The sequence below is a fragment of the Salmo salar genome, unplaced genomic scaffold (assembly GCF_905237065.1).
Source record: "Salmo salar unplaced genomic scaffold, Ssal_v3.1, whole genome shotgun sequence".
NCBI lineage: Eukaryota > Metazoa > Chordata > Actinopteri > Salmoniformes > Salmonidae > Salmo > Salmo salar.
In genome coordinates, this window is record NW_025549467.1 from 168,555 (window position 1) to 194,847 (window position 26,293).

Genomic DNA, 26,293 nt, shown 5'->3' on the forward strand with positions numbered 1-26,293 from the left:
AAAATTCACACGTGTCCGAAAACCATGTGTTTGACTAATGTGAAAAATGTTATCATTGTGTCTGGCCCTAGGCCCCAGGAGCAGGGGTTACCCTTACAAAATAAAGAGGGGGGGGAAAAAACCTGCTCATTGGGCCTAGGGCCAGACAATGAGAACAGGGCCTCCCTGGAAAACACTGGCAAATGTAACATGTACAGTGCTCCACTTCAACGGCTGAATGTGCTCATCTCCCCGTCCTTCTTAACCACAGACAGAAAATACAATAACAAAACATTTTTTTTTTTTAAGATTGTCTGTGGAAAGTTTCATCAGTTTTAACAGTTTGTAAGGAAATAAAAAGCTGTGAAAACAAGCCAACATGTTTCTGAGAAGGTTTCAGTTCGGCTTGGATGCATATTTGATGTGGTTGAAATACTGTCAGTTTTTATGATGCTGATAAAGATAGCACCTTTACAGACGGTATCTAACTGCACATTCACATTCTGTCAAGATGCTAAAAGAAATATATCATATTTCTCATTTTACTGCAAAAAAATGCTTAATTCTGCAGGAATATATGAAGGCTCTGTGAGAGGTTATAGACCTACAGTCAGTGTCCAGATTTCAGTTTCCATTTATCCCATCTGAACAGTAGGCTACAGTTCCCTTTGACGTGCCATAGGCCTGTTTAAATCCCTGTCTTGTGACTATCGAATTTGTGACAATAATCATCACACATCATAACCATAGCTGACACTGCTATCATCCTCTTCATCACATCGTAACATAGCTGCTATCATCCTCTTCTACCTCGTCACCTGATCTTTCCCAAACACCACTGTTCTGGTCCTCCCTTCTCTTTATTCTCAACTCTCCATTTCACAGCTTTTCTCTTATTGAATTAAACATCCTGCGGGTGGACATGAACTTTTTCTGCCTCTTCCCAAAAGCATTTGGCGATTGGCATGTAGGCAATTTAGGGCACATACAGTCAGACCCTAAAGCTTAGGTTTATGCACTAATGCCAGACAGACTAAAATAATTAAAGAAAACCTCAATGTAGCCTATAGATATAACTTGCACAAGAATGATACATTTATGGATTTTTAAGGTATCGTTTTCTCTTTATTCAACCTGGACCGCCAGTTAAGTTGGCAATCAAACTACATCCGGTTTCGGCAAGGGATTGTTTATCCTTACCAATATGGCCGACTAGTGACGTCATCACGTCCTGGGTTACTTCCTGTTATAGTCATGTGCCCCATCCAACATGGCAGCCCCCCGTGGCCATCTTATTGTTTACATACTAGCATTGCTATCCATAGCATACTAACCCACTAGCCACTAACCATAGTGCTAATGTTTGCCATGCCAACCCAGTAATGCCAGCATACTGTAGGTCTATGGCTGTATTGGTAATGCATGCCATATGAGGAGCTGCTAAATGGATTCACATAGCTGATATACTGAGAGAGAATGACAATCAAATAAAAACACATTAGAGATCTTACAATTAGACAAGAAGGAAATGTTAATTTGAGAAAACAACACAGAAACAGACACAGAGACAAATAACCCCTTCCCCTTCTTTATTGCAGGCTTGTGATATGTGATTAATCAACATTGACACTAGTTCATTTTAAAATAGTAGTTTAACAATTAAAACACGTTTAGAAACACTTCACTTCAAAGAATAAACACTTCATCACATCAAAATGTACAAACAAGATAAGTGGTATGTAAAGGTTAGACATGTCCGGGTAAACAACAACAGATCACTGAGTAGTAGCAGCAGGCTATTATTACTGAAGCATCATACCAGCTGGCCAACCTCCACTGGAGATATGGGACTGTAGGGTTGTTGGTCCACCTAGCTATCTGGAGATGAATGTACTGACTATGACTGGTCCACCTAGCTATCTGGAGATGAATGTACTGACTATGACTGGTCCACCTAACTATCTGGAGATGAATGTACTGACTATGACTGGTCCACCTAGCTATCTGGAGATGAATGTGCTGACTATGACTGGTCCACCTAGCTATCTGGAGATGAATGTGCTGACTATGACTGGTCCACCTAGCTATCTGGAGATGAATGTACTGACTATGACTGGTCCATCTAGCTATCTGGAGATGAATGTACTGACTATGACTGGTCCACCTAGCTTTCTGGAGATGAATGTACTGACTATGACTGGTCCACCTAGCTATCTGGAGATGAATGTACTGACTATGACTGGTCCACCTAGCTATCTGGAGATGAATGTACTGACTATGACTGGTCCACCTAGCTATCTGTAGATGAATGTACTGACTACGACTGGTCCACCTAGCTATCTGGAGATGAATACACTGACTGTAAGTCTCTTTGGATAAGAGTGTCTGCTAAATCACTAAAATGTTGAATGTAAAATGATGTCTGTAGAAAAAACAGACTGTATTAGCCTGCGCTATATATGAGAGTAGCGTGGCAATAATATTATAGACAGGCATAAATTTGCTGACTCTCAGCATTTTTACTTCATGTACTTTAGTTCGTAAGGGAGTTCTATGAGGTCTAGTCACATGATCTAGTCACACTATCATCTCCTGAGAATGTTGACAGTTTTTATCCATTTCCACGGAGCTCAGAGATGAAAGGGATTCTGTCTTCATCCCTAGGTAGCACTGTAGGACCATTACAGAACCCCAAATGAATCCACTCTCTCGCTTTGCTGGAGGATGGGGGGGTAAGGGAAGGGGCGAGGCGCTCTGACTATTAAGTACCCAGTGGAGTCACACAAACACTGTTTTAAAAAAAATCTTTTAAGAAAGCCATTGCTGTGTTGATTAAATCAGTGATAACTGTTGCAGCTTTGGGGACGTGTTGAGAGAGTGAGCCTGTGGACGGGGTACTTGGTAGGTACAGCATTTTGTGGAGTTTGTTACAGTGGTTTATTGTCCAATCTTGGAAAGGAAATTTGAACATGTAACTATAATAAACATAGAATGTAATGTACTTCCTGAAACTCTTTGGAGATGATGCTGATTTCAGGAAGAATAAACAACGTTTTACAAATCCAGCTCGGTCACATTTTGGTCTGTTGGCATTTAAAAATAAACAAACAAAAAAAAGTAGAAAATAAGCATTAGAAAGTCAGAAGTGTGTTAATACAAGAAACCTGTTCATTTCCATGTTTCCTCTCAATATGGCTGTGTATCAGATGTAAAGACACTGTCAAGCCCCTTAGACTGATTCTACACATTCACTGCTCTGCAGAAGAAGCCTTTGCCACCTGTTTTTCTTCAAGCCCTTTTGAAAGGAATAGTTTTTCAACGTCTGGGGAAACAATGGAGCACCCAGAGGGTTGTAGATGAGTGTGTGTGTGAAAGAGAGAGAGAGAGAGAGAGTGTGCCGAGGGGAGGGAGAGGGAGAGGGGAGAGTGAGAGAGAGACAGCGAGAGAGAGCGAGAGGGGGGAGATGGGGAAAGAGAGAGAGAGAGAGAGAGAGAGAGAGGGAGAGCGAGAGAGAGAGAGAGAGAGAGAGAGAGAGAGAGAGAGAGAGAGAGAGAGAGAGAGAGAGAGAGAGAGGGAGAGCGAGAGAGAGAGAACAGAAGAAAAGAGAGAGAGAGAGAGAGAACAGAAGAAAAAAGAGAGAGAGAGAGGTTGTTGCTTAGAAATATAAAAGGAGCCAAGACAGTTGTCAGTGTTGTGCACTCTGAAAAAAATAGGCCAAGTATTATTAAAAATATATAGGCCAACTATTATCCTTTTAAATACACAGGAGGTGATGTTGTTTTTGTGAAAAATACTCCCAAATATGTGCGAGAGCATTGAGTGATTACCATATTTACGACAATGCAACATTTGTTTTCCATTGTAAAAATCATTTTGGGTTGTTGCAAAATATTTCAAATATTTCAAAATATATATATATTTTAAAGAGAACACATCTGATTGTCTACCTCTATTTATCCTGAATGGCATGAGTGACACAGTACCAGCAGCAAAACATCACATCACCATGCTGCTGCAGGGATATTCAGGAAGATCACGCTGCTACTTGAGGAGAATAGAAAACCTGCTCTCTCCTTTCATTCCCATGTTGAGTGACAGCATTCTGACCTCCAGAATGCTACGAGCCATTTCAGGAGACATCAGAGACAGAACACTAGGCCTTCAGAAGCCGTTTGGCAGCTATACTAGATTTGTAGCTCTGCTCTGGGTGCCTTCATGGTGAGACACAGACAGATCAAATATAATTGTCATTTCTGACTGATCCCCTCTATCCATGAGAAAAGAGAGAGACACAGAGAGAGATACAGAGAGAGAGAGATAGAGGGTAGGGAGGGAGATACAGAGAGAGAGAATGAGGGAGGGAGGGAGGGAGGGAGGGAGGGAGGGAGGGAGGGAGGGAGGGAGGGAGGGAGGGAGGGAGGGAGGGAGGGAGGGAGGGAGGGAGGGAGAATTTCTGTTGGTTGGATTCAAAAGAAGAGTAACAGTCATTGGGTTATAGGTAGAAGAGTAACAAATCAAATTCTAGTAGTCACATGCGCTGAATACGGATAAGAATAAGAGATAAAAGTAACAAGTAATTAAAGAGGAGCAGTAAAAAATAACAATATATACAGAGGGGTGCTGGTACAGAGTTAATGTGCTGTGGCACCGGTTAGTTGAGGTAGTATGTACATGTAGGTAGAGTTAATTAAAGTGACTATGAATGATTGACAACAGAAAGTGGCAGTGGTGTGGAGAGGGGAGGGAGCGGGGCTACACAAATAGTCTGGGTAGCCATTTGAATAGATGTTCAGGAGTCTTATGGCTTGGGGGTAGAAGCTGTTTAGAAGCCTCTTGGACCTAGACGCTCCGGTACCGCTTGCCGTGTGGTAGTAAAGAGAACAGTCTATGACTAAGGTGGCTGGAGTTTTTGAAAAATTTCAGGGCCTTCCTGTGACACCGCCTGGTATAGAGGTCCTGGATGGCAGGAAGCTTGGCCCCAGTGATGTACTGGGCCGTTCGCACTACCCTCTGTAGTGCCTTGCGGTCAAAGGCCAAGCAGTTGCCATACCAGGCTGTGATGCAACCAGTCAGGATGCTCTTGATGATGCAGCTGTAGAACCTTTTGAGGATTTGAGGACCCATGCCAAATCTTTTCAGTCTCCTGAGGGGGAATAGGTTTTGTCGTGTCCGCTTCACGACTGTCATGGTTTGTTTGGACCATGTTAGTTTCTTGGTAATGTGGACACCAAGGAACTTGAAGCACTCAAATTGTTCCACTGGAGCCCCGTCGATCAAAATGGGGGCATGCTCTGTCCTCTTTTTCCTGTAGTCCACAATCATCTCCTTTGTCTTGATCACGTTGAGGGAGAGGTTGTTGTCCTGTCACCACACGGCCAGGTCCTATAGGCCGTCTCATTGTTGTTGGTGATCAGGCGTACCGCTGTTGTGTCATCGGCAAATGTAATAATTGTGTGGCGTCGTGCCTGGCCGTGCAGTCATGAGTGAACAGGGAGTACAGGAGGGGGCTGAGCACGCACCCCTGAGGGACCCCTGTGTTGAGGATCAGCGTGGCGTATGTAGTCATTTAGGCAGGTTACCTTAGTGTTCTTGGGCACAGGTACTATGGTGGTCTGCTTAACACATGTTGGTATTACAGACTCGGACAGGGAGAGGTTGAAAATGTCAGTGAAGACACTTGCTAGTTGGTCAACGCATGCTCGCAGTACACGTCCTGGTAATCCTCTGGCCCTGCGGCCTTGTGAATGTTGACCTGTCCAAGGTCTTACTCACATCAGCTGCAGAGAGTGATCACACAGTCTTCCGGTACAGCTGGCGCTCTCATGTATGTTTCAGTGTTATTTGCCTCGAAGCAAGCATAGAAGTAGTTTAGCTCGTCCAGGTAGGCTCGTGTCACTGGGCAGCTATCGGCTGTGCTTCCCTTTGTAGTCTGTAATGGTTTGCAGGCCCTGCCACATCCGACGAGCGTCAGAGCCGGTGTAGTATGACTCGATCTTACTTCAGTATTGACGCTTTGCCTGTTTGATGGTTTGTCGGAGGGCATAGCGGGATTTCTTATAAGCTTCCGGGTTAGTCCCGCTCATTGAAAGCGGTAGCTCTAGACTTTAGCTCAGTGCAGATGCTGCCTGTAATCCATGGTTTCTGGTTGGGGTATGTACATACGGTCACTGTGAGGACGACGTCGACGATGCACTTATTGATGAAGCCAATGACAGATGTGGTCCAATGCCATTGGAGGAATCCCGGAACATATTCCAGTCTGTGCTAGCAAAACAGTCCTGTAGCTCAGCATTTATTGATCTAGTCACTGGTACTTCCTGCTTTCATTTTTGCTTGTAAGCAGGAAACAGGAGGATAGAATTATGGTCAGATTTGGCAAATGGAGGGCGAGGGGAGGGCTTTGTATGCATCTCTGTGTGTGGAGTATAGATGGTCCAGAGTTCGTTTCCCTCTGGTTCCACATTTAACATGCTGATAGAAATTTGGTAAAACTGATTTAAGTTTCCCTGCATTAAAGTCCCCGGCCACTAGGAGCACCGCCTCTGGGTGAGCGTTTTCTTATTTGCTTATGGCGGAATATAGCTCATTCAGTGCTATCTTGGTGCCAGCCTCTGACTATGGTGGCATGGAAACAGCTACAAAGAATATAGATGAAAACTCTCTCGGTAGGTAATGTGGTCTGCAGCTTATCATGAGAAACTTTATCTCAGGCGAGAAATGGCTCGAGACTTCCTTAGATATCGTGCACCAGCTGTTGTTTACAAAAATACATAGACCGCCGATTCTGCCAGTCCGTGGTGAGTAATCACAGTCCTGATGTCTAGAAGTTATTTTTGGTCATAAGAGACGGTAGCGGCAACATTATGTACAAAAATAGTAAAAAAAAGAAGTTACAAACAACACAGATAAATGAACAAAAAAACATAATCGGTTGGGGGCACCTAAAACGTCTGCCTTCTGTTCCGGCGCCATTTTAGGTCAGCGGGTTAGAGTTAGAAGGGTAACAGTCAGTGTATTCAGTTAGGCCGTGGTTCTATTCAGTTAGGCCGTGGTTCTATTCAGTTAGGCTGTGGTTCTATTCAGTTAGGCTGTGGTTGTCAAGCCCTGACCATAGAGAGCCCTTGGTTCTCTATGGTGTTGTAGGTCAGGGCGTGACTAGGGTGTGTTCTAGTCTTTTCATTTCTATGTTGGTGCTCTTGGTATGTTTCCCAATTAGAGGCAGCTGATGTTCGTTGTCTGTAATTGGGGATCATACTTAAGTTCTTCATTGTTCCCACCTGGGTTGTGGGATATTGTTTTGTGTATGTAGCACCACTACTTTCACGTTTCCTTGTTGGTTTATTGTTTTGTAGAAGTTTCACTGTTTATTAAAAGATGTGGAACTCTAATCACGCTGCGCCTTGGTCCGTCTCTCATCACGATTGTGACAATGGTTCTATTCAGTTAGGCCGTGGATCTATTCAGTTAGGTCATGGATCTATTCAGTTAGGCCGTGGTTCTATTCAGTTAGGCCGCGGATCTATTCAGTTAGGCCGCGGATCTATTCAGTTAGGCCGTGGTTCTATTCAGTTAGGCCGCAGATCTATTCAGTTAGGCCGCGGATCTATTCAGTTAGGCTGCGGATCTATTTAGTTAGGCCACGGATCTATTCAGTTAGACCACGGTTCTATTCAGTTATGCCGTGGTTCTATTCAGTTAGGCCGTGGTTCTATTCAGTTAGGCTGTGAATCTATTCAGTTAGGCCGCGGATCTATTCAGTTAGGCCGTATCTATTCAGTTAGGCCGCGTATCTATTCAGTTAGGCCGTGGATCTATTCAGATAGGCCGTGGTTCTATTCAGTTAGGCCGTGGATCTATTCAGTTAGGCCGTGGATCTATTCAGTTAGGCCACGGATCTATTCAGTTAGACCGCAGATCTATTCAGTTAGGCCGTGGATCTATTCAGTTAGGCCGTGGATCTATTCAGTTAGGCCGTGGATCTATTCAGTTAGGCCGTGGATCTATTCAGTTAGACCGCAGATCTATTCAGTTAGGCCGCAGATCTATTCAGTTAGGCCGTGGATCTATTCAGTTAGGCCGTGGATCTATTCAGTTAGGCCGCGGATCTATTCAGTTAGGCCGTGGTTCTATTCAGTTAGGCCGTGGTTCTATTCAGTTAGGCCGTGGTTCTATTCAGTTAGGCCGTGGATCTATTCAGTTAGGCCGTGGATCTATTCAGTTAGGCCACGGATCTATTCAGTTAGACCGCAGATCTATTCAGTTAGGCCGTGGATCTATTCAGTTAGGCCGTGGATCTATTCAGTTAGGCCGCGGATCTATTCAGTTAGGCCGTGGATCTATTCAGTTAGGCCACGGATCTATTCAGTTAGACCGCAGATCTATTCAGTTAGGCCGTGGATCTATTCAGTTAGGCCGTGGATCTATTCAGTTAGGCCACGGATCTATTCAGTTAGACCGCAGATCTATTCAGTTAGGCCGTGGATCTATTCAGTTAGGCCGTGGATCTATTCAGTTAGGCCGTGGATCTATTCAGTTAGGCCACGGATCTATTCAGTTAGACCGCAGATCTATTCAGTTAGGCCGTGGATCTATTCAGTTAGGCCGTGGTTCTATTCAGTTAGGCCGTGGATCTATTCAGTTAGGCCGTGGATCTATTCAGTTAGGCCGTGGATCTATTCAGTTAGGCCGTGGTTCTATTCAGTTAGGCCGTGGTTCTATTCAGTTAGGCCGTGGTTCATGTTGGAACACGAGATGATTTAGAAGCCTTTCATCTGTCCTTTCCATTTGAACAGAGTCATTGGTTTCTGAATGGCAGAACGACTGCCAGGCGAGCTATTCTTCAGTTCATCTGCTCACCTACTTTTCCGTCAGGAGGGATACGCATCTTAATAAGCTATTCTATATTCTAGGCCTATGTATAGAATTCATTTGTGGATGACCTACGCTCCTCAGAGCATGACAGGAGGCAAAGTAAGTCGATGTTTAGAAATAGAATGACCAGGGAAATAAAATAAATTACTAAATGTATATTATTTATTTTTAGAGAATGACTGTCTTGAAATTGGATCAGGCAATTAATTAGTAAGTGCATTAACTAGTGCAATTATCTCTGAGGTAGAAAATGTAATGTATTTCAGATGGAGAAATGGCATTGCTAACGACAGCACTCCACCACGATGGAGAATGAGAAATGACAACACGAGTGAATAATTGATACATAACGATGTAATTTGTTCTCATCTCATCATATAATTAAGCAATAATGGCCGATTGGGTGTGGTATATGGCCAATATACCACGGCAAAGGGCTGCTCTTAGGCATGACGCAACGCAGAGCCGTGGTATACTGGTCATATATCACTAACCCCCTGAGGAGCCTTGTTGCTGTTAAGAACTGGTTACCAACGTAATTAGAGCAGTAAATATACATGTTTTGTCATACCAGTGGTATACGGTCGGATATACCACGGCTGTCAGCCAATCAGCATTCAGGGCTCAAACCACCCAGTTGATAATGTATATTAGTGGTTAATTATCCTAGATTCATCTTGCTTTTCATCATGTGTAGATCCCCTTCCATGTTACTGGTATGCCTAGTTTATTCACCCTGCCAAACACTTAAATATTCAGCAATAGCATTTAGACATCTAGAGCAGGACTCTCTAACCCTGTTCTTGGAGAGCTACCGTCCTGTAGGTTTTCGCTCCAACCCTAATCTAGCACACCTGATTCTAATAATTAGCTGGTTGGTATATTTAATCAGGTTAGTTACAGCTGGTGTTGGATTGAAAACCTACAGGAGGGTGTCTCTCCAGGAACATGGTTGGAGTTAAAACCTACAGGAGGGTCTCTCTGCAGGAACAGGGTTGGAGTTAAAACCTACAGGAGGGTGTCTCTCTGCAGGAACAGGGTTGGAGTTAAAACCTACAGGAGGGTGTCTCTGCAGGAACAGGGTTGGAGTTAAAACCTACAGGAGGGTTCATCTGCAGGAACAGGGTTGGAGTTAAAACCTACAGGAGGGTGTGTCTCCAGGAACAGGGTTAGAGTTAACCTACAGGAGGGTCTCTCTGCAGGAACAGGGTTAGAGTTAAAACCTAAAGCAGGGTATCTGTCCAGGAACAGGGTTGGACAGCCCTGCTGTAGAGTATGTCTGTGTTGGTGGTAGTATGCCTACCCTTCTTCTTGTTTTGTCATTTATCAGGTGAAGACTTCAAATAATGTCTCCCTCGTTTACTGACAAGACTTAAATGAAAGTGCATTCTAAAAGGTGACATTTAAAACTCGAAGGAGAGTCTGATCAGGGATGTGTTTGGCCTCGGTGTCTGATTAGGAATCTTTATATGATAACTAATTGCCGATGTATTCAGCCTTGCGATTAAAATGTCATTCAGTCTTCACAGTTCACACAATGTTCACCAGTCTTCACAGTTCACAAAATGTTCACCAGTCTTCACAGTTCACAAAATGTTCACCAGTCTTCACAGTTCACAAAATGTCAACCAGTCTTCACAGTTCACACAATGTTCACCAGTCTTCACAGTTCACAAAATGTTCACCAGTCTTCACAGTTCACACAATGTTCACCAGTCTTCACAGTTCACACAAAACCTGAAATGCAAATATGGTGGCAATAAGGCAATGGGGAATAGTGTGTGTGTGTGTGTGTGTGTGTGTGTGTGTGTGTGTGTGTGTGTGTGTGTGTGTGTGTGTGTGTGTGTGTGTGTGTGTGTGTGTGTGTGTGGGGGGCTTCATTAAATAGTACCCGCAAAACACCAGTCTCAACGTCAACAGTGAAGAGGCCATATCTCAGCCTGGCCAATAAAAATAAAAGATTTAGATGGGAAAAAGAGTACAGACGCTGGACAGAGCAACTCTGCCTAGAAGGCCAGCATTCCGGAGTTGCCTCTTCACTGATGACGTTGAGACTGGTGTTTTGCGGGTACTATTTACTGAAGCTGCCAGTTGAGGACTTGTGAGGCATCTTTTTCTCAAACTAGACACTCTAATGTACTTGTCCTCTTGCTCAGTTGTGCACCGGGGCCTCCCACTCCTCTTTCTATTCTGGTTAGAGCCAGTTTGCGCTGTTCTGTGAAGGGAGCAGTACACAGCATTGTACGCGATCTTCAGTTTCTTGGCAATTTCTCACATGGAATAGCCTTCGTTTCTCAGAACAAGAATAGACTGACGAGATTCAGAAGTACGGTCTTTGTTTCTAGCCATTTTGAGCCTGTAATCGAACCCACAAATGCTGATGCTCCAGATACTCAACTAGTCTAAAGAAGGCCAGTTTTATTGCTTCTTTAAATCAGAAAAACATTTTTCAGCTATGCTAACAGAATTGCAATAGGGTTTTCTAATGATCAATTAGCCTTTTAAAATGATAGACTTGGATTAGCTAACACAATGTGCCATTGGAACACAGGAGTGATGGTTGCTGAAAATGGGTCTCTGTACGCCTATGTAGATATTCCATTAAAAAATAATCTGCCGTTTCCAGCTACAATAGTAATTTATAACATTATCAGTGTCTACACTGTTTTTCTGATCAATTTGATGTTGTTTTAATGGACAAAAAATGTGCTTTTCTTTAAAAAAACAAGGACATTTCTAAGTGACCCCAAACTTTTGAACGGTCGTGTATATAATGGACATATATAATGGACATATATAATGGACATATATAATGAAAATATATAATGGACATATATATAATGAATCTAGACTGTATATTGACCATATATATTGGACATATATAATGGACATATATAATGGACATATATAATGAATATAGACTGTATATTGACCATATATAATGGACATATATAATGGACATATATAATGGACCTATAAAATAAACATTCATGTTCAAAGTGAGAGACATGCTGGCTTAACAACTCATCTTCAGTAGATTGGGTGGAGGACGATCAAGCGGAGCTATTTTAATCATTTTAATCAACTGTAGAGATAGACGGGCCGTAGTACATTGGAGAATTCCTTCCGTTGCCTTTCCTTGGTCGTCAGTTAGGGTGTTTCTTATATATCTTTTAATCATTATCCATCTTGGTTGTTGATTAAGATGTTCTAATCATTATCCATCTTGGTTGGTGATTAAGATGTTCTAATCATTATCCATCTTGGTTGTTGATTAAGATGTTCTAATCATTATCCATCTTGGTTGATGATTAAGATGTTCTAATCATTATCCATCTTGGTTGTTGATTAAGATGTTCTAATCATTATCCATCTTGGTTGTTGATTAAGATGTTCTAATCATTATCCATCTTGGTTGATGATTAAGATGTTCATTACAACAGGTCAGGAGTTGATCACTTCGACAACGTGATGTAATGTGTGTCACCACAAAGAAAGTGTTACGCCCTGATCTGTTTCACCTGTCCTTGTGCTTGTCTCCACCCCCCTCCAGGTGTCGCCCATTTTCACCATTATCCCCTGGGTACTTATACCTGTCTTCTCTGTTTGTCTGTTGCCAGTTCGTTTTGTTTCGTCAAGCCTACCAGCGCTTTTCCCTCTGGTCCTGTCTATTGATTCTTCATGTTTTGGCCATTTCTGCCCGCCCTGACCCTGAGCCTGCCTGACGTCCTGTACCGTTGCCCCACAACTCTGGATTACCAACCTCTGCCCGCCCTGACCCTGAGCCTGCCTGACGTCCTGTACCGTTGCCCCACTAGTCTGGATTACCAACCTCTGCCTGACCTGACCCTGAGCCTGCCTGATGTCCTGTACCGTTACCCCACTAGTCTGAATTATCGACCCCTGCCTGCCTTGTCCTGTCGTTTGCCTGCCCCTTTTGCTGTAATAAACATTGTTACTTCAACACAGTCTGCATTTGGGTCTTACCTGAAATGTGATAGAAAGTCTCGGTATGTTGGATACAATGGAAATTGATGGTATGAAAAATCTTTAGCCGCAGTCCAATTTACATAATTAAATCAGTTTGTTTACATTATTGAAGAGCCCCTGAGAGCAATCGTTTTTCACATAATACTACTGAATTCCCTGTTTTCTCTCTGAACGCGTGTTGCTCTAGTCCTGGGCTAATAGAAAACCCCTCATATTGTAGCCCAATTAACATGTCTCTCCAGGGGGAATACAGCTGAAGCATTAAACTAAAATCTACTGTTGAACTATCTTCAGGTCATCTGAATTGGTTTTATTTCTCTTTGTAAATCACCAAAACAAACAACCAGGAGGGACTGTTTCTAACTTGTTCGATTGATTGATTCACCGTGCCTTCAGAAAAACTCCCTAGTCCTTGCAGATGACTCCATAACGTGATGCAGCCACCACCATGCTTGAAAATATGAAGAGTGGTACTCAGTGATGTGTTCTGTTGGTTTTGCCCCAAACATAACACTTTGTAATCAGATCATAAAGTACATTTCTTTGCCACATTTTTTCATATTTTACTTTAGTGCCTTATTGCAAACAGGATGCATGTCTCGGTAATGGTTTATTCTGTACACTTCCTTCTTTTCACTTTGTCAATTAAGTTAGGTTTGTGGAGTAACTACAATGTTGTTGATCCATCCTCAGTTCTCATATCACAGCCATTAAACTCTATAAATGTTTTAAAGTCATTGGCCTCATGGTGAAATCCCTGAGCTGTTTCCTTCTTCTGCGGCAACTGAGTTAGGGAGGACGCCTGTATCTTTGAAGCAACTGGGTGTATTGATACACCATTGAAAGTGTAATTAACTTCACCATGTTCAAAGGGATATTCAATGTCTGCTTTTTTATTTATTTTTTTACAATAGTTGCCATTCTGTGGGAGGCATTGGAAAACCTCCCTGATCTTTATGGTTGAATCTAAATCTGAAATTCACTGCTCGACTGAGGGACCTTACAGATAATTGTATGTGTTTGATATAGAGATGAGGAAGTCATTCAAAAATTATGTTAAACACTATTATTGCACACAGAGTGAGTCCATGCAATTTATTATGTGACTTGTTAAAACCTCTTTGGGCTAGACTTCCACTGGAACTGAAGGGCGCGCAATTGGATATGGATATTAAACATTTAGGTACATACAAGTGTCTTATATCGGTTGAAAGCTTAAATTCTTGTTAATCTAACTGCACTGTCTGATTTACAGTAGACTTTACAGTGAAAGCATGCCATGCGATTGTTTGAGGACGGCGCCCCACATCAACATATTTTTCCACTGGCACAGGTTTCATAAAATCACAAATAGCGATTGAATATTCACTTACTTTTTGAAAATCTTCCTCTGATTTGTCATCTAACGGGTTTCAGCTATAACATGTAGTGTCGTTTTGTTAGATAAAATCCTTCTTTATATCCCAAAAAGTAAATTTAGTTGGCGCCATCGATTTGAGTAATCCACTCGTTCAACATGCAGAGAAAGGAATCCAAAAATCTACACCTAAACTTTGTTTCAACAAGTCAGAAATACGTTTCTATTTTTTCCTCAGGTACCCTAAAATGTAATTAAACTATAATATTTAATACGGAAAGAAGTATTAGCAGGTGTGCATCCTCTTCATCGTGCGCGCAAACACAGATTTCCAAACTTGTGTCATTGTACTAAAACTAATATTTCTTACTCGTTATTCAAGTTACAAGCCTGAAACCTTGAACAAAGACTGTGATACCCAGTGGAAGCCATAGGAATTGCAATCTGGGAGCTGGAATTGGATATACCTCTATGCTTTCTATTGTAAGAGCATGGGCTCTCAAAAAATATATACAGTATTTCCGGTTGGATTATCTTTGGATTTTCTCCTACCATATGTATTGTGTTATAATCTCATACATTATTTTAACATTTCTACAAACTTCAAAGTGTTTTCTATCCAACGGTACCAATCCCATGCATATCCTGGCTTCTGGGCCTGAGTAACAGGCAGTTTACTTTGGGCACGTCAGTCAGGCGGAGATTCTGAAAAAAGGACCCTAGCCCTATTTTAACTAGAGAGGTCTGGTATAGTGTTAATTAGAGAGGTCTGGTATAGTGTTAGTTAGAGAGGTCTGGTATAGTGTTAATTAGATAGGTCTGGTATAGTGTTAATTAGATAGGTCTGGTATAGTGTTAGTTAGAGAGGTCTGGTATAGTGTTAATTAGAGAGGTCTGGTATAGTGTTAATTAGAGAGGTCTGGTATAGTGTTAGTTAGAGAGGTCTGGTATAGTGTTAATTAGAGAGGTCTGGTATAGTGTTAGTTAGATAGGTCTGGTATAGTGTTAATTAGAGAGGTCTGGTATAGTGTTAATTAGAAAGGTCTGGTATAGTGTTAATTAGAGAGGTCTGGTAGAGTGTTAATTAGAGAGGTCTGGTATAGTGTTAATTAGAGAGGTCTGGTATAGTGTTAATTAGAGAGCTCTGGTATAGTGTTAATTAGAAAGGTCTGGTATAGTGTTAATTAGAGAGGTCTGGTATAGTGTTAATTAGAGAGGTCTGGTATAGTGTTAATTAGAGAGGTCTGGTATAGTGTTAATTAGAGAGGTCTGGTATAGTGTTAATTAGAGAGGTCTGGTATAGTGTTAATTAGAGAGGTCTGGTATAGTGTTAATTAGAGAGGTCTGGTATAGTGTTAATTAGAGAGGTCTGGTATAGTGTTAATTAGAGAGGTCTGGTATAGTGTTAATTAGAGAGGTCTGGTATAGTGTTAATTGGAGAGGTCTGGTATAGTGTTAATTAGAGAGGTCTGGTATAGTGTTAATTAGAGAGGTCTGGTATAGTGTTAATTAGATAGGTCTGGTAGAGTGTTAATTAGAGAGGTCTGGTAGAGTGTTAATTAGATAGGTCTGGTATAGTGTTAATTAGAGAGGTCTGGTATAGTGTTAATTAGAGAGGTCTGGTATAGTGTTGATTAGAGAGGTCTGGTATAGTGTTAGTTAGAAAGGTCTAGTATAGTGTTAATTAGAAAGGTCTGGTATAGTGTTGACTAGAGAGCCATTTTGCTGGAGGGGGAGAGGAAGACCAGTCTAGCGTAAGCCAGAAGGTGATGATTGAAAGCCCAGGCCGGACATAAGGCCAATTGTGTGTTATCAATCTGCTTTCTCAGTAGTATCTTCTCAGTAGTATCTTCTCAGTAATATCGTCTCAGTAGTATCGTCTCAGTAGTATCTTCACAGTAATATCGTCTCAGTAGTATCTTCTCAGTAATATCGTCTCAGTAGTATCTTCTCAGTAATATCGTCTCAGTAGTATCTTCTCAGTAATATCGTCTCAGTAGTATCTTCTCAGTAATATTGTCTCAGTAGTATCTTCTCAGTAATATCGTCTCAGTAGTATCTTCTCAGTAGAATCTTCTCAGTAGTATCTTCTCAGTAATATCGTCTCAGTAGTATCTTCTCAGTAATATCGTCTCAGTAGTATCTTCTCAGTAATATCGTCTCAGTAGTATCTTCTCAGTAATATCGTCTCAGTAGTATCTTCTCAGTAATATCGTCTCAGTAGTATCTTCTCAGTAATATCGTCTCAGTAGTATCTTCTCAGTAGAATCTTCTCAGTAGTATCTTCTCAGTAATATCGTCTCAGTAGTATCTTCTCAGTAATATCGTCTCAGTAGTATCTTCTCAGTAGTATCTTCTCAGTAGTATCTTCTCAGTAGTATCGTCTCAGTAGAATCTTCTCAGTAGTATCTTCTCTAAGGTTCTTGAGGTATAAGCAGACTCTTCGTTAGACACACACACACACACACACACACACACACACACACACACACACACACACACACACACACACACACACACACACACACACACGCCACACTGTTCCACCACCACACCGTTCCACCACCACACCGTTCCACCACCACACTACCACACCACCACACCGCCACACCGTTCCACCACCACACCGTTCCACCGCCACACCGTTCCACCACCACACCGTTCCACCACCACACTACCACACCACCACACCGCCACACCGTTCCACCACCACACCGTTCCACCGCAACACCGTTCCACCACCACACCGTTCCACCACACCGCCACACCGTTCCACCACACCGCCACACCGTTCCACCAAGCAGTCAATCTCATTGAAATGATGGATTCCTTCTGTCAACAATTACAGGGCTTTATGTACCAGACAAACTGAGACTGGGTAGGTGCAGGGGTAAATAATTTACAGAGCTATGTGTACCAGACAAACTGAGACTGGGTAGGTGCAGGGGTAAATCATTTACAGAGCTATGTGTACCAGACAAACTGAGACTGGGTAGGTGCAGGGGTAAATCATTTACAGAGCTATGTGTACCAGACAAACTGAGACTGGGTAGGTGCAGGGGTAAATCATTTACAGAGCTATGTGTACCAGACAAACTGAGACTGGGTAGGTGCAGGGGTAAATCATTTACAGAGCTATGTGTACCAGACAAACTGAGACTGGGTAGGTGCAGGGGTAAATCATTTACAGAGCTATGTGTACCAGACAAACTGAGACTGGGTAGATGCAGGGGTAAATCATTTACAGAGCTATGTGTACCAGACAAACTGAGACTGGGTAGGTGCAGGGGTAAATCATTTACAGAGCTATGTGTACCAGACAAACTGAGACTGGGTAGGTGCAGGGGTAAATCATTTACAGAGCTATGTGTACCAGACAAACTGAGACTGGGTAGGTGCAGGGGTAAATCATTTACAGAGCTATGTGTACCAGACAAACTGAGACTGGGTAGATGCAGGGGTAAATCATTTACAGAGCTATGTGTACCAGACAAACTGAGACTGGGTAGGTGCAGGGGTAAATCATTTACAGAGCTATGTGTACCAGACAAACTGAGACTGGGTAGGTGCAGGGGTAAATCATTTACAGAGCTATGTGTACCAGACAAACTGAGACTGGGTAGGTGCAGGGGTAAATCATTTACAGAGCTATGTGTACCAGACAAACTGAGACTGGGTAGGTGCAGGGGTAAATCATTTACAGAGCTATGTGTACCAGACAAACTGAGACTGCAGGGGTAAATCATTTACAGAGCTATGTGTACCAGACAAACTGAGACTGCAGGGGTAAATTATTTATATTTTTTCAAAGTTTGGAAGCATCATGCTTGTATATTGTTGAACAACAGGAAGAAACAACTTGTCTTTTTATTGGCTGATGCAGGTGACATGAAGAAACAACTGGTCTGTTATTGGCTGATGCAGGTGACATGAAGAAACAACTGGTCTGTTATTGGCTGATGCAGGTGACATGAAGAAACAACTGGTCTGTTATTGGCTGATGCAGGTGACATGAAGAAACAACTGGTCTGTTATTGGCTGATGCAGGTGACATGAAGAAACAACTGGTCTGTTATTGGCTGATGCAGGTGACATGAAGAAACAACTGGTCTGTTATTGGCTGATGCAGGTGACATGAAGAAACAACTGGTCTGTTATTGGCTGATGCAGGTGACATGAAGAAACAACTGGTCTGTTATTGGCTGATGCAGGTGACATGAAGAAACTTCACAAACAACGGTTTGTGATATAATCAGTGCCATTCACTTTTCATATAATGCTATTTTTGCACCTAATTTAAAGAAATGTAAAACATGAATTAATGTGCTGTTGTTTTCTTGCTGGTTCTGGTCCTGTACGTGAGGAAAAACTAAATCAGCATTTATTGAAGGAGCATGCGTATTCTCTAATGAATTAAATCTAATATTTTCAGCTAATTTTCTGCTTAAGTCTCTGCTCAAGCATATCTAATTGAGTTCATGCTATTGTAGGTTTGATGCAAAAGGTAAGTTACTCAAGTAATATGTAATGCAAATTTACTGCAAGATCACAAAATGTGTTGACACAAGCACATAGCTATTGTTGTTATTTTGGGTTTTAATGTGCTGATTGTTTATGAAGTCACCTAATCCCAGAGCTGGACTGGGTGAAATCTGAATGAGCAACTCTGCAAGATTTAACAAGAAATAATCCCTGATGAATTTGATCACAAAGCCTTTGCTATAATTTACACCTAAATAATAATGTATTTAATGTTACATCGATAGTGTTTTTAAAATATTAAATATTAAAAGATTCATTGCATTATATTTTACAGTAATGGTAAGAATACAGCTGAATCATCTAGGCTTATCTGTAGTGATTTGAATGGTTTACAATCCGTGTCAGCAGTGACACCAACGAGAGGGCAACGATTACGAAATGACTGGTGCACGACCATCATAACTCTGATCATTAATATAACCCTGATCATTACCATAACCCTGATCATTACCATAACCCTGATCATTACCATGGATCATAACCCTGATCATTACCATAACCCTGATCATTACCATGGATCATAACCCTGATCATTACCATAACCCTGATCATTACTATAACCCGGATCATTACCAAAACCCTGGTCATTACCATAACCCTGATCATTAACATAACCCTGATCATTAACATAACCCTGATCATTACCATGAACCATAACCCTGATCATTACCATGAACCAGAACCCTGATCATTACCATGGTAACACCCTGGTTAGGCCAGGGTGTTACATGGGTGGGCGTTCTATGTTTATTTTTCTATGTTGGTTTGTTTCTTTGGTTGGCCGTGTGTGGCTCTCAATCAGGAACAGCTGTAGTTCGTTGTTGCTGATTGGGAGTCATACATAGGCAGCCTGTTTTTCCTTTGGGGTTTGTGGGTGAATGTTTTCTGTGTAGAGTTAATCCTGACAGGACTGTTTGGCTGTCGTTTCTTTTCGTGTTTTGTTTGTCGTGTTCTTTCGTTTATTAAAATTCCTAATGATGAACACATCCTCCGCTGCACCTTGGTCTCTTTCTGACGACGGCCGTTACAGCCATGCTCTCTCTCTCTTTTTCTCTCTATTGTACCATAGTATAGTCCTGTGTGTGGAAAAAATATTATCTCTCTCAACATAGTGGCATTTGAGTACTGATCAATCACAGTTGATTACAGATCAAAGAGCAGGCTGTTCAGTATGAGTGACATCATCAGTGCAGTACAGTAGTAAGCTGTCTATACTGTCAGCAAGCTCCTTGTTAAAGCCCAGTATTGGGCTCTAGGCTAAGTGAGATAATCAAACAGCTGTGGGTTGAATCATCATGAAGTACCTCTTGACCCCCTCATCATGCTAATCAGTTAGTGATATGTGAAGGGGGCTGGACTTATAACCTCACCTTTTAATCTCTCTTTGTCTCAGCATAGAGGCTTCTCTTGTCCCATCCCATAGTAGATTCAGGACTGCTTTTCACCACCAGTGACAACATGGCAAAGCCAATGGTAAGTCTTATTAACCTTCATGCTCGTGTGGATAATAAAGGTACATATTGAACAGGCTTTGTAACCTACATGTTTACTGCATTGAGATATGTGTTGCTGGGTAAATGATCTGGTTACTATTATGTACATCGCTATACAATATTAGTGGGACATAAACTGTAAATTGTGATTACAATGATTATCAAAAGCCAGAGATAAATGATTGAATAGCATAAAGTAAACCAAACGTGACACATTTAAAAGACGATCCCTTTCACCTTATGTTCAAAGATAGTCAACTATATGCTTCTTAACAACAGGAACTTGAGCTGAAGAATGTGAAGCTGAGAGCTGGAGACCAGTTGAAAGTGGAGGGGAGGATTCTGCATGAGGCGAAGGGGTACGTACATTTAACTGGTTTGGTCTGGTCTGGTCTGGTCTGGTTTGGTTTGGTCTGGTCTGGTCTGGTCTGGTCTGGTCTGGTCTGGTCTGGTCTGGTCTGGTCTGGTCTGGTTTGGTCTGGTCTGGTCTGGTCTGGTCTGGTCTGGTCTGGTCTGGTCTGGTTTGGTCTGGTCTGGTTTGGAAATCACACCCAGAGACCCATCACATTCATTTAGAAGAATAACTGAAAAACAAACCATCAGTTCCACAAATGTTTGTTCTAAAGACTAAAGAATGGAGAATGCTTTAGTGTTGGTATACTGTATGTGTGGTATACTGTATGTGGTATATTGTATGTGTGGTATACTGTATGTCTAGTATACTCTATGTGGTATACTGTATGTGTGGTATACTGTATGTCTAGTATACTCTATGTGGTATACTGTATGTGTGGTATACTGTATGTGTGGTATACTGTATGTCTAGTATACTCTATGTGGTATACTGTATGTGTGGTATACTGTATGTCTAGTATACTCTATGTGGTATACTGTATGTGTGGTATACTGTATGTCTAGTATACTCTATATGGTATACTGTATGTGTGGTATACTGTATATGTTGTATACTGTAGGTGGTATACTGTATGTGGTATTCTGTATGTGTGGAATACTGTATATGTGGTATACTGTATATGTGGTATACTGTATGTGTGGAATACTGTATGTGTAATACTGTATGTGGTATACTGTATGTGTGGTATACTGTATATGTGGTATATTGTATGTGTGGTATACTGTATATGTGGTATACTGTATATGTGGTATACTGTATGTGGTATACTGTATATGTGGTATACTGTATATGTGGTATACTGTATGTGGTATACTGTATGTGGGATATACTGTATGTGGGGTATACTGTATGTCTAGTATACTCTATATGGTATACTGTATGTGTGGTATACTGTATATGTGGTATACTGTATGTGGTATACTGTATATGTGGTATACTGTATGTGGTATACTGTATGTGGTATACTGTATGTGGTATACTGTATGTGGTATACTGTATATGTGGTATACTGTATGTGGTATACTGTATATGTGGTATACTGTATATGTGGTATACTGTATGTGGTATACTGTATGTGGTATACTGTATATGTGGTATACTGCATGTGGTATACTGTATGTGTGGTATACTGTATGTGTGGTATACTGTATGTGGGGTATACTGTATGTGGGGTATACTGTATGTGGGATATAATGTATGTGGCATATACTGTATGTGGCATATACTGTATGTGGCATACTGTCTGCGGTATACTGTATGCGGTATACTGTATGCGGTACACTGTATGTGGTATTCTGTATGTGTGGTATACTGTATGTGTAGTATACTGTATGTGTGGTATACTGTATGTGGTATACTGTATATGGTATACTGTATGCGGTGTACTGTATGTGGTATACTGTATGTGGTATATTGTATGTGTGGTATACTGTATGTCTAGTATACTCTATATGGTATACTGTATGCGGTGTACTGTATGTGGTATACTGTATGTGTGAAACCAATTCATGTTAGAGAAGTGCAGACATGTAGTGGGGTTTCTGGAATGATTTGTCTTGTGACTTCCTATTGCACATGTGACGAGGTGAGTTCAAGAAGGGTTCTGTTTGCGGCGAACATGTTACTTAGCAACAATTTCAATTGAACGATTTGAATGAACATTCCAAAATGTTGGGGTGAAACAACAAACAGCTATGATTACTGTGGTCATACTGCTAATGACTTCATATTCCTACTACATGCAATAGAAAGCCTACATGGACACATTATTATTTGTATTGGCAGTTTAGACCCAAAACAGACACTTATGTTCGCCGCACACTACCCTTCTCGGACTGATTCCTAATGTTACCGAACGTTTGCGGCTAGCTCAAATGGAATATGATAGCGAATTATTTCCCTTGTTGAACAAACCTCAGGTTCCAGATAGAACTGGGCTGTGACGAAGATCACCTGGCACTGCACTTCAACCCACGTTTTAAGGATGACACTGACGGCGCTGTGCTTGTGTGCAACTCAAAGATTGACGGCTGCTGGGGTCATGAGGAGAGAGAGAAATACAGTGACCTCCAAAGGGGTTCTACTGTCAAGGTGGGACAATTGTTGGGATGGGAAGAGGGTCCTGACTGGACCAAGGTGGATGTTTGTCCGGATATATACAAATGTTTAAATAAATGAAAATATAATATTTGAGGAAAAAAGGGCATTGTGGTATTTCTTAAAGGGATGAGTCCGATGAACTATTCGATAACATTTTTATGTCTCTGAGTCCACTATGACGGAAGTTAAAGGTAGTTTTGCGTGCCAATGCTAACTTGTGTTAGCGCTAGCTTAGTGCAAAGACTGAAAGTATGCTAGCTGTACACAAAGACTAGCAATCTTTTTTGCTGATTCACCACCTATAACTTCATACTGGACGATTCACTACCTCTAACTTCATACTGGACGATTCACTACCTCTGACTTCATACTGGACGATTCACTACCTCTTCATACTGGACGATTCACTACCTCTATCTTCATACTGAACGATTCACTACCTCTAACTTCATGCTGGACGATTCACTACCTCTTCATACTGGACGATTCACTACCTCTAACTTCATTTTGGACGATTAACTACCTCTATCTTCATACTGGACGATTCACTACCTCTAACTTCATACTGGACGATTCACTACCTCTTCATACTGGACGATTCACTACCTCTAACTTCATTCTGAACGATTCACTACCTCTTCATACTGGACGATTCACTACCTCTAACTTCATACTGGACGAATCACTACCTCTTCATACTGGACGATTCACTACCTCTAACTTCATACTGGATGATTCACCACCTCTGACTTCATACTGGATTATTCACCACCTCTGACTTCATACTGGACGATTCACTACCTATAACTTCATACTGGACGATTCACTACCTCTAACTATATGCTGGACGATTCACTACCTCTAACTTCATACTGGACACAGAGACATACAAACGATATCCACGAGTTCATCTGACTCTGTGGAAGTAGATGAAGGGCTTTATTGTCAAAATCCTGAACTATCCCTTTAAGATTGTTCAGTTTAGTTAGTGATGAGTTATTAAATACTGACTGCATTATTCAGTGTAGTTAGTTATAAGTTATATCATACTGACTGGATTATCGAGCATGCAGTACTGCAGTACAGCCTTTTATTACTAGATAAATGGATAATCTTTGGCGTATATTTATTTTTAAATGTATTTAACCTCTAATGAACTAGGCAAGTCAGAGTTGAACTAGGCATATAGTGATGTAACAATGAAACCATGTGGGTGTTAGAGTAAGTCAAAGTGTTGTCATAGTGACGGCTTTCCTCTCTCCGTTCTCTCTCTCAAGATTGTCCTGAAGCTGACCGGAGATGTGTTTGAAGTGGAGATGCCTAATGGACATGTGATCAAGTTCCCCAACCGTCACGTCCTGGAAGTCATTACCTACGTTCGTATCAGAGGGGACTTGAAGCTCACCGCCTTTAAGATCTACTAAAGAGACCCATAACATCCACCTTGTGTAGCCTGGCAATTTGTTTCGTAGGTCTTCCAACTTCCGGTGCATTCTGGCCCAATGACACACAAGCAAGTGGGCGGAGCTACATATAGTGTTAGACCAATGGGTAGTAAGACAGGATCAATGGCCTGTATCAAATACTAAATGGAAATATGGGGTGACCATGGTACGTTTTGTTGTAAGAATATTCTGACATACACTAAACACAAGGGACAACTGGGGATGAGGTTAGGATACTGTCAACTAATTACATTCCTTTACAAATACAGACGTGTTACACACACACACATCTTGGCCGGATGAAATATCAGTCAATGTTTTACTTGTTTTGGTGAGAAAGAGCAAACTAAATGTTTTAGTAATCACTTCAAAGAATGTATTCTGATACTGTAGTAACCCAAATGATTACATTATTACTGACCTAATCTCTCATGTTCTGATACTGTAGTAACCCAAATGATTACATTATTACGGACCTAATCTCTCATGTTCTGATACTGTAGTAACCCAAATGATTACATTATTACTGACCTAATCTCTCATGTTCTGATACTGTAGTAGACCAAATGATTACATTATGACTGACCTAATCTCTCATGTTCTGATACTGTAGTGACCCAAATGATTACATTATGACTGACCTAATCTCTCATGTTCTGATACTGTAGTAGACCAAATGATTACATTATTACTGACCTAATCTCTCATGTTCTGATACTGTAGTAACCCAAATGATTACATTATGACTGACCTATTCTCTCATGTTCTGATACTGTAGTAGACCAAATGATTACATTATTACTGACCTAATCTCTCATGTTCTGATACTGTAGTAACCCAAATGATTACATTATGACTGACCTAATCTCTCATGTTCTGATACTGTAGTGACCCAAATGATTACATTATGACTGACCTAATCTCTCATGTTCTGATACTGTAGTAGACCAAATGATTACATTATTACTGACCTAATCTCTCATGTTCTGATACTGTAGTAGACCAAATGATTACATTATTACTGACCTAATCTCTCATGTTCTGATACTGTAGTAACCCAAATGATTACATTATTACTGACCTAATCTCTCATGTTCTGATACTGTAGTAACCCAAATGATTACATTATTACTGACCTAATCTCTCATGTTCTGATACTGTAGTAACCCAAATGATTACATTATTACTGACCTAATCTCTCATGTTCTGATACTGTAGTAGACCAAATGATTACATTATGACTGACCTAATCTCTCATGTTCTGATACTGTAGTGACCCAAATGATTACATTATGACTGACCTAATCTCTCATGTTCTGATACTGTAGTAGACCAAATGATTACATTATTACTGACCTAATCTCTCATGTTCTGATACTGTAGTAGACCAAATGATTACATTATGACTGACCGTGTCTCTCGTCGACAGATTGCGTCAACAATTACTGAGCAGAAAATAGAATAGCCATTGACTCCATGGCAAAAAAAATGTATGATGATTTGAAAATGTTATTTTCTGTATACATTTAATGAAGCAAAACATAATGGATACATGTCATGTCATCAATAAAGTTCAGCATCATTAAGTAGTGAATTCCGTTTCTTTAGTTCCATGATAACATTGTAGCCCTATTCCATACATTTAAATGTTTTTTTTAAACGATCTTATTTTCTTAGAGTATAATTGTCCCCAAAGTTGAACTCCCAAGCTTCAAGGCTTTCGATATAGCTTTAAAAAAAAGAAGAAGAGATTCCTCCATTTGGGTGACACCCACTTCTGTGGAATGTTTTGTGTGTGTCTTGCTGGTTCACCTGGAATCTATAAAACGACATCTTTATCAGATCAAACACTATAAAGACTTCATGAATAGCCCTTGAGAGAGTATTATCTGGTGTACTCCTACACACAAGAACAGATTTTCCTGAGTGTGAATTGGAAGGTGGGGATCCACTGGGGTATACAGCATCAAGGTATAAAAAGACCACGTGAGAATCCAAGCTATACGTATAATCTCTCCTATCACCGAAAAGGAATTACTTTTAGATGCCTTATGTTCTTCAGACCCACTCCTTTCCTGTCCTGTCCTGAACTGTCCTGTCC

General features: G+C 41.1%; 1 protein-coding gene across 3 annotated transcripts; it reads left to right on the forward strand.

The window, feature by feature from the left end:
• The first annotated feature begins 20,150 nt into the window (after nt 1–20,150).
• On the forward strand, nt 20,151–25,778 carry LOC123738282 (galectin-1). Of its 3 annotated transcripts, none has more exons than XM_045713333.1 (4): nt 20,151–20,212; nt 20,512–20,591; nt 22,567–22,738; nt 24,025–25,778. In XM_045713333.1, exons 1-4 carry the CDS (start codon nt 20,198–20,200, stop codon nt 24,169–24,171), a joined length of 414 nt encoding a protein of 137 aa, XP_045569289.1. In that variant the 5' UTR covers nt 20,151–20,197; the 3' UTR covers nt 24,172–25,778. The 3 variants fall into 3 exon arrangements, with proteins under 3 accessions (XP_045569289.1, XP_045569288.1, XP_045569290.1); XM_045713332.1 differs by lacking the exon at nt 20,151–20,212 and adding an exon at nt 20,221–20,252; XM_045713334.1 differs by lacking the exon at nt 20,151–20,212 and adding an exon at nt 20,242–20,312.
• Nucleotides 25,779–26,293: the final 515 nt, after the last annotated feature.

Coding starts and splice junctions, on each gene's coding strand:
- LOC123738282 (XM_045713332.1), top strand. CDS start 20,232: ATGCTCGTGTGGATAATAAAG. Junction 20,592..22,566: donor ATTCTGCATGAGGCGAAGGG/GTACGTACATTT, acceptor AACAAACCTCAG/GTTCCAGATAGAACTGGGCT. Junction 22,739..24,024: donor AAAGGGGTTCTACTGTCAAG/GTGGGACAATTG, acceptor CTCTCTCTCAAG/ATTGTCCTGAAGCTGACCGG.